This window comes from Magnolia sinica, chromosome 9 (genome assembly GCF_029962835.1).
Source record: "Magnolia sinica isolate HGM2019 chromosome 9, MsV1, whole genome shotgun sequence".
In the NCBI taxonomy this organism is placed as follows: Eukaryota; Viridiplantae; Streptophyta; class Magnoliopsida; order Magnoliales; family Magnoliaceae; genus Magnolia; species Magnolia sinica.
Genome location: NC_080581.1, coordinates 68,850,521 through 68,859,816, shown reverse-complemented (window position 1 = coordinate 68,859,816; position 9,296 = coordinate 68,850,521). Strand labels below are relative to the sequence as shown.

The following is a 9,296-nucleotide window of genomic DNA, read 5'->3' as shown; positions in this document are numbered from 1 at the left end:
TAAGGGTATTTGTTTCATATCCATACCTTTATCACCACCACCTGACACTTCGCTGAGTCATTTCATCAAACAATTGTTGAGCAACATCAATATCAAAATAACCGAGTCACCAATCCGGATCGATTTGAGTTGGGGCTTGAAATTTTTTCGAGCTCAAAAAACCAGCTCGACTTGGCTCGAACTCAATTTCGAACCAAGTCCAATCAAGCTTTTTCAAGTCGAGTTGAGGGAGCTAACCAAACTAACTCGGTTCGTGTACAGCTCTACTCTCAATGAAAATGGATTGCCTAAAAACCCAAGCTAATACTGGGTTACTGTGTATTTCAAGGTTTCTTGTTCATCGTTTTCTATCGTATGGCCCATGTGATAATTGGATGGGTATAATTTTTGGGTGATCCTATTTTCATGGAGCAAATCTGTTGGATGGATTAGATTTCATACCTAGACTAAGGTGAACCCCACACACAGCTAGATAGCTGTACATTTTTCATCTACAACTAGTTGCACGTTACACCTTCTTGCTAAGTGTTTCCTTTCAACAAATACTTCAACATCAAATGCTCGCAAAATCTAAGTTTTATAGTTTTATTCCTAAACATTGACTTTCAGAATTTGACAAATTCAAATCCAATGCAAATCCATGAATATGGCGAGTTCACATATTTGTCGAATTGACGTAGGGAAGGACATGGGGTCAAGCACTGCCTTTTTTCCCGAATACATAGAATTTCCCTGGACTCCTCACATAGACTTCTTGAATCCACTAGGAAAAAAATTCGCAAAATATAAAAAAATTCTATAAAATTTATAATTTAATTGATATATGAATAAACGAGTTTACACCCCTTGGATACTAAGCCAGGGAAGAAGTTTTGGAATCAAACTTCAACTAAAACTCTTAGAAAGCACGAATTACTATAAATAGTAAACTTACTATTTATAGACTGTCATGATTTCCACTAGTGCGCATGGTTTTCGGCCAAAAATAGTATGTGTCCTATTTAGCAGAACCATGATGTTCTCGTAATTATTCTAAGCACTTTTCATGTTGTGCGCAACTCCTAAAGCCCAACGGATGAAGAGTTGTACTCAAACCAACACTTATTGTAAATAGTAAAAACCAAATTAAAACAGGAATTTGACTGTCGATCTGATGGTATTTCGCAAATTCAGCATGGGAAACCCGGCATAGCGGGGTTGAGTGGCTAAAGTAGCTCGTCCTACTCCAAAATCATATACGGTACGTTCGATAGCTCATTATGGCAGATACGTCCTACCCCAAAATCATATATGGTACGTACAATAGCTCATTCTGGTTTGCGAGATACGTCCGTTTTAAGTTCTGACAGTCCGGATCACTTTTGTCTTTGATCGGGCCTTTTCTTATCCATCTTGGTTATGAAAGTGTCCATGACCCACTCTACATCACAAATTTGCATTCTTATTTCCTTAAATCCCCAACGGAGATTGAAAAAGAAAAAAAGAAAAAAAGAAAAAAAAAAGGCTTTCCTCTGATTCCATTTCTATTTCCGCATGGCCAATAACACAAAAGACACCCAAAATCCATGTCTAGAACCCATGCCTACAATCCAATAAAACCACTTCACATACTTATTTTTTTAATTCCAAACAGAAAAAAGAAGAACAACAACAATAACAACAACAACAACAACGACAACAACAAAGCATTCCTCTCATACCATTTCTATCTCCTCATGGCCAAGAACCCAAAAGACACCCAAAATCCAAGTACATAACCCAAGGCTACAATCCCATAAAACAACCACTTGTTTCTCCCATCCTCACCTTCTTCCTCCTCTTCAAAATCACCACCACTGGTTCCAATCTCACAACTTCTTTGAACAGAAGGCCCACACAACAAAGCATTTCCAATGTAAGTATACCCATCTCCACTCAATGTATCAAAGTGCAATCCTACTGGAACCTCTCCACTTAAATTGTTATAAGAAAGATTCAAATACCCAAGAAAGTCCAATGAAGTCAGTGTCCCTGGGATCGCTCCAACCAAATGGTTGAAACTGAGATCCAATGACTCCAACTCTCTCATGTTGCCGAAACTCATGGGGATTTCACCAGAAAACCTGTTGTGTGATAGATTGAGCATGTAGAGCCCCTGTAGAAGACCAATCTCGCTCGGGATCTTCCCCTCCAAATAATTACTTGAGAGATCGATTCCAGTGTGGTATGAAAAGACTGAGTCAAGCTCATGCTCCATCCCCTTGCTCATCATCTGCAATTCAATGCCCGCATACACAAGCACAATCATGTAACCAAGCAAGAATCCATCTTTGGGTTGGTGAGTTAATGTTTTGAGCCCACCTAAGTTTTTCGGGATCGCACCTGTGAGTTGGTTGTTTGAAAAATCCATGAATTGGAGCTCTTGCAAATGGGTTAACGCTGTTGGGACCAGATCATAGAAAGAATTTGATTTTAGCACGAGGATTCTAAGATTCTGGAGCTCACTGATAAAGGAGGGGATCTTTCCTTCAAATTGGTTATTTCCCAAGTTCAAAATCTCCAAGTTTTTGAGGTGTTGGATGAAATTTGGAAATGGGCCATTAAAATGGTTGTCATTTACTTGTAAAGAACTGAGATTTTCTGCAAACGCAAGTTCAATTGGGAGGCTTCCAGAGAGGTTGTTTGAAGCAAGGTTTAGAGAAATGAGAGATTTACAGTTTCCCAAACTGAAAGGGACATTCCCTGATAAGCTGTTATTGGAAAGATCAAGGTGCTTTAAAAGAACATTGTTCGATCGGCAAAGGGAGCTTGGAATTGAACCAGAGAGTTTATTTCTGGAAAACGAAATATATCTAGCATCTGATAGTCTTTCCCCAATTTGGGTTGGGATTTCAACGCTGAAATTGTTACGAGACAGATCGAGAACCTCGACGTTCTTGGGCAGTAGAGGAATTGGGCCTTGAAGGTTGTTGCCTGCTAAGTTTAACATTGTGGGTAGGAGATTGAAATGTAGTTGAAGGGAGGGAGGGACAACGCCTTGGAGGTTGTTGTATGAGAGATCTAAGAAAGAGAGTTTGGGGAGTTGGGATAACCAAGAAGGGATTGTTCCAGTTAGGCTATTGTTAGCTAGATCTAGGAATGCTAGTTGTGATAGATTAGAAATGAAAGCTGGAATTTTCCCTCTCAGATTGCATGAACGCAAGCCTAGATACTCCAGCAGGAAGCTGGATTGAAATAGGCTTTGATCTGTTTCTACAGTTACCACATTCGAGCTGAGGTCAATCGTAAAGGGGGAGGAATTTCTGAACAATGAGAACAATGAAGAGACAGTGCCTTCAATGAAATTGTTTCCAATGTGAAAGGATTTGAGTTCTGTAAGCTGATGGATGCAATTGGGTAGCCTTCCATTGAAACCATTCCTTCCCAAATGAAGATTTTGAAGGGCTGCAATTTCACATATGGAATCCGGGATCGGTCCTGTTAACAAGTTTTCAGATGTGAGTAGGACTTCCAAGTTTTTAAGGCTAGACAACGAAGATGGAAGGTAACCCGTTAGACTATTGAAAGAAATGTCTAGATAGTGTAAATTAGAAAGATTTGTTATGGAAGTTGGAATGGTCCCTTCAATGGAACAGCCTGATATGGCGAGAGAGACCAACAAAGAGGCATTTGAAATTGAAGGTGGGATCAACCCGATGACATTGGTGTATCGAATTGAAAGTGTTCGTAATTGTTGCCTTGGGAGAGAAAAAATAGAACTGAGATTGACTGAGACATCGGGGTTGTCATCGACATAGAGTTCTTGTAATTGTGGGAAGTATGTGATGGGACCATGGAGATGGGAGTTAGTGAGATCAAGTGAGGAAAGTGATGTGAGATTAGCTAGTTGAATTGGGATGGGAGAGACAAGAAAATTAAAACCCATATGCAGAGAAGATAGATGTGTGAGGTTGATTAATTGATATACCGGAATTGGACCAGAAATTCCACAATCTGATAGGTGAAGCTGTTGAAGATTGTAAATATGTGAAATGGGTTCCGCCCAATTCGTCGCAGAAGTTGCTGCTGATAGATCAACACCATTCAATACAAGCTCCTTGAGATTGACCATTCCTTGGAGCCAATTCAAATTCCCACAAGAAATATTGCCATTGGATATGTAAGAAAACTTGGAATTCATGGAACTCTTTTGAGAAGACAAGTTATAGGAAAAATATGAGAGGTCAAAGATCAAAGAAGAACACGAAAGGTCGAGGGATTTTAAGGAAGAGAGATTGGAAAATTGAGTTTTGATGGAGTCTGAGAACATCGAATTCGAGAGGTTGAGGTATACAAGGTTCTTCAGATTTGTGAATTGATGGGGTATTTTCGAGAATTGGAAATTGTTGAAGCTAAGATCAAGGTATTGGAGATGGCGAAGAGTGAAGAGGGAAGGAGAGATTGTACCATTGATTGGTTTGTATTTGGGGTCAGAGACGAGGATGACCCTTGAATCAACTGCCCGCGCGAGATTGCCTGGTGTGGGGTTCCGCAGGTCGATCGAGACAACATGGGAGGAGGAGGAACAGCCGATTCCATGCCAATTGCAGCAGTTTTGGCCTCGCCACGAAGACAAGCGACCAGACGGGTCTGTGAGAGTGGATTTGAAGCTGAGGAGAGCAGCTCTTTCATCTAGGTAGCAGCTTTGTAATAGGAGTGGGAATTGACAGAGGAGAAGGAGAAGGAGAAGAGCTGAGAGATTGATGTTCATGGCTTTTGAAATGGTCTGATCTATGAGATTTTGTGTTTGTTTGATAATTGAGAAGATAACAGCCGTCGGTGGTTGCTCTGTTCTTTGATTTCTTGTTTTGTTGTTTGAATTTGACAGGTGGTTTTCTAATTTTTAAACGTTGGGAGTTATTTGATACTCTGGCAGACTGTGACGGTTGATACAAAGGCACTGAGAAATTGGGCATGTGGCATACATACATAGAATCTAAGCCGTGCAAATTACAGAACCAGGCTACGTATATCAGCACCCGAAACTGAGATGGATTGAACGCCATTCGTACTACTGATCAGTGGGCATTTGTTTTGTCGATTCGGACTATTCTATTTTTCATCTAAACCGTTCGTTAAAAATGTCCAATTCAATAAGTGTAATTTGACGGTTGAATTTAAGCTAACGTTTCGTCGATTGTGCAATTTCTAGTGCCTGCTTATTGAACAGTGCACCCTGCCAGAGTATCAAAGTTTTCATCTAAATTCGTTAGTGGGAGCAGGTACCGGTGTAGAAATTTCCTTGCGGTCAACTCCATTGATCGTGGGACCCACTTGTATGGAAAGTGTTGGGTGAGAATGCCAACAGAGACCAAAGTGGGATTCGTTTGAAAATCGTATCTTGAACAGGAAGCTATTTGATACTCTGGCTGCATACTACGCTTGATACACGTACGCTTAGAAATTGTACACGAGGGATATGAGTAATGATATACAAACCAACCAAATTGTGGGATACACTGTTACTAAGCCACATTCCCAAAATCGGACTGTTTGAAAGATTCAAACTTATGATTCATGGAAAGTTGTTTGTTGAAATAAGACCATTGGATATTTTTCATTTTAATCATCTAATATATGTCCACCAATCTGATGGTGATCAGGTGATCCGTTAAGTGTGGTTTACGGTTCATGATACATGTAAACTGGGGACACTTCAATTTAAATAGCTCTAAGCCATGTTTGCAATATATATTTCTAGGTGCCTGTGCATCGTCCATCACCCTTAGCCAGCGTATAAAAAAGGATTTCATTTTTTCATTTGAGAAATATAGGATATTCAAGAGTGGACACAGGTTCTCATAGGTACCCTTCGACTACCCCAAAAGATGTTGTACTGTTTGTGTTTGTAATGCATGCATACAGGCTGGCCTGGATATTTTTGGGAGCATGAAATTCTTTTAACTGACTGCCCCTTGTCAACTTGGCAAGAGAACAAGATAGTGGAACTTTCGCATGATATTATATTTTTTTAATTTTTTTAATTTAGATTTATTCATTTTGTCAACTGTTGGAACGTACCAGGAAGTGTCAATAATGCAGCCCAAGTTGGAATAGTGGAAGAATATCTAATGACTTTCTTAATTCACATAAAAAAAAAATACTAGGTAATTTGTCTTCTTTATTTTCAAGATATGTATGTTGTTTCTATCTTCTGAGGCTATAGGATATATCGGTTTGGATTTTATAGTACCTCAAACAGTAATATTAGTAGAAATACTTCTTAAAACATTCAGCAATGTTTACGGGGGACATCAATGTCTACAACTACCCAATCATAGCAACATCCTGGAGCTTAGGTGAAGATGTCAACTTTCCGATGGCTCAGTGGCACATGCATAGTTTTCTTAATGTATATAGATAATAACTAGTCCATACATGGTTTTAGAGTAGAATTTTTAATCTAAGTTACTAATATAGCACATCTCTAGACCCTAAACTTAACCTAAACTTATAATTTCTTATTTTTTGACCCCTTTACGAATCATAAGAGTCTTAGGTATCTATTCTCTTATAAGGATTTGAATATGAGACAGTAAAGATAGGTTGAATTCCGAAAGGATTATGACTTCGAATTGTCATATCACCTAGGCAAATTGTATCAGATGCTCTTAGCAGGAAGTAGCATAAGCAACAATTTGCAGCAGGATTAATGGTCCAAGGATAGAGAATGCTAGATTATGTGAAGGAGTTCGATGTTGAGCTATGGTATCAAGAGTGATGTGTTCGCCTATGTTAATCTTGAAACAAACGTTAAATGAATGAATTATAGAAGCCCAAGAACGTGATGAATACTTATTGAAAATTGTGACTAAGCACTAAAGTAAGGATGCATCAGAATGGGAAGTATGGGAAGACAAAGGGATTCAATATCGCAACCATTTTTGTATACCAAATATCCTAGAATTGAAGGAAGAAAATTTGAAGCAAGCACACATGACCAAATTTATCATTCATCTAGGAGGTATTCCAAGATATATCAAGATGTGAAGCGTTTGTTCTGTTGGCTAAACATGAATAAAGGTATTAAAATTGCATCAGGTGGGCTGCAATGCGTCTAAGTGCAGAATATGGTGGAGCTATAGAATGTAAGGTAAGTCCTATAGAGGGGTAATTAGGACCGATTAAAAATTATACCTATTAAAAATATTAATTGTCTAACTTAAACTAATTTGCGATTAAATTAAGTAAGGTAATATAACTTTAAGGCTTCCAAGCCAGTAGAGGGTCCAATCACATGGGCTACATTAGATATGCAAATTAAGCAATTAGCCTATATAGGATAGTGTATATGAGTGTGTGAGATGTACTACCTATCAATCACTAAGCATTTATCTAATCATGCTAGCATAATGTAAACATTCAAAACCATAAGCATAATTAAACAATTGTATAAATGATAATCCCAAACACGATCATATATAGTAGTTCGACTACGTGCCTACTCTACTCCCGGAATACGCAGTCAACCTATGAGTGTACCGAATTTCACTATTAGATATTTTAAATCAGGTTCACCTCAAACTTTTACAACCATATACAAAGACTCTAAAGTTTATCCCCTATACATCTTACCAAAGCACCCAACTCATTTAAGCCCTACAAAAGAGTTAATGTCCTACACAAGAACCTAAAATTTAAACTCCACCCTAGAGTCAAGGTCCTACACAAGAACCCGAAGCGTATTCTCCCAATGGAGACCTACACGATGACTTCTTGCTAGTTTTTCCTTAGGCTACCCAACAACCTTGGTCTTATGCAAGAACCATGGATTTATGCCCTACGGAAGAACCTAGATGATCGAGTTTGAACACAAACTCTTGAGCTCCAACCTACATAAGGAAGGATCACAAACTTAGACTCTTAGACATGACCCTTACTTGTCGGATTGAATCCATTTCACTGCTCCTCTTGGGTCGCTTGATCTCTGCTTTCCTGTGCTTCAATTATCTTCTCGATGCTCCCTAATCATGTTATTGCTGCTTCGCCACGGCTTCAGCTCCACGATCATCACCTTGCTTTTGATGCTCCAATGAGATGCCTAAGGTGAAGGTGTGGGTTAAATCTCCTACAACTAATGGATAGTTAGTTTCCTAGGGGATTCAACTAGATGGGCTCCTAGAAGATCTGGACAATGGTATTCTAAGATTGCTCAAATCCAAACTCTAGGAAATTGAGGAGTTGACGCACATCTCTAATGGTGAGGTTGGAATCCTCATTAGAGTTGAAATCTCAAGGGGGATTGCTTAAAACTCATAGGAATAGAAGCATATGGTGAGGGATTTACTTATGGAATCACCTTACCTCTGGTTGCTCCAAAAAGCCTAAGGACGGAATCCCCTTTATAAATAGTTTGAGATCAAACGGTCAAATAACAAGCAAATTTCGGTCATGTTGATGTCATCGTAGGGTCTTTGATGTCATCGAAGGGATCCTCGATGCCATCGAGATTTTCAGCCAAAAATCATATTTGCTTGCTGAACAATTCTGCACCCATTTTGATTGCATTGAAAATCGTTGTTTGATGCCATCGAACATGCCATTGAGAGAGTCAGGGGAAAATTCCCAAACCTTACTAGATATTTTAGGATCTCAATAGATGTCATCGAGGAGACTTCAATGCCATCATAACATAAGCCATCGAAGGGACTTCGATGTCGCACCCTAAACTCGCAAACCGGACTCACAAAATTTTTGATTGCCGAATCTGGTGCCAACAGCCTCCGTAGTACCTCACTCTCGGCTCCCAGCATCCATACGCCAGATTCTAATCCTGGGATCCTACAAGGAGGATTTTTCAATGTACATTTAACTCGTAATAAGCATAACCACAAGTTTACCCAAATCACAAAGGCAACATCATCATCACATATCCACTAATATAAACATTTGAATACAGTGCTGAAAGGAAAATACATATGACAAAATCAAAGCTCCAAAAGACTGTTGCATGCTCCGTGCTCAACTCTGTTGCAACCTAACGCCACCTGCACGCATCTATCGTTCATAAGCTTATAGAAAGCGTAGAGGGTGGTGTAGGTGTATGCACAAGATAAGTGCCAAGTATTCAATACATTTCCTTAATCATACAATGTCGAAAATAAGCGAAAATACTGATAAGATCATGAATTATACGATATCAGAGTAAGCGAAAATACTGACAAAATCATGAATCATATGATATCAGAGTTAGAGGAAATATACTGGTAAGTCCATAAGTGTCATCAGTCGTACCAAGGCTATGCGATGCAAGACATGAATGTTAATGGCCATATCAA

The 9,296-nt window shown here is 39.1% G+C and overlaps 1 protein-coding gene across 1 annotated transcript; it reads right to left on the bottom strand.

Moving 5' to 3' along the window:
• Positions 1 to 1,705: 1,705 nt before the first annotated feature.
• On the bottom strand, positions 1,706 to 4,729 carry LOC131255077 (receptor-like protein 35). Its single transcript, XM_058255775.1, has one exon. It carries the CDS (start codon positions 4,727 to 4,729, stop codon positions 1,706 to 1,708), a length of 3,024 nt encoding a protein of 1,007 aa, XP_058111758.1.
• Between the last annotated feature and the right edge of the window lie 4,567 nt (positions 4,730 to 9,296).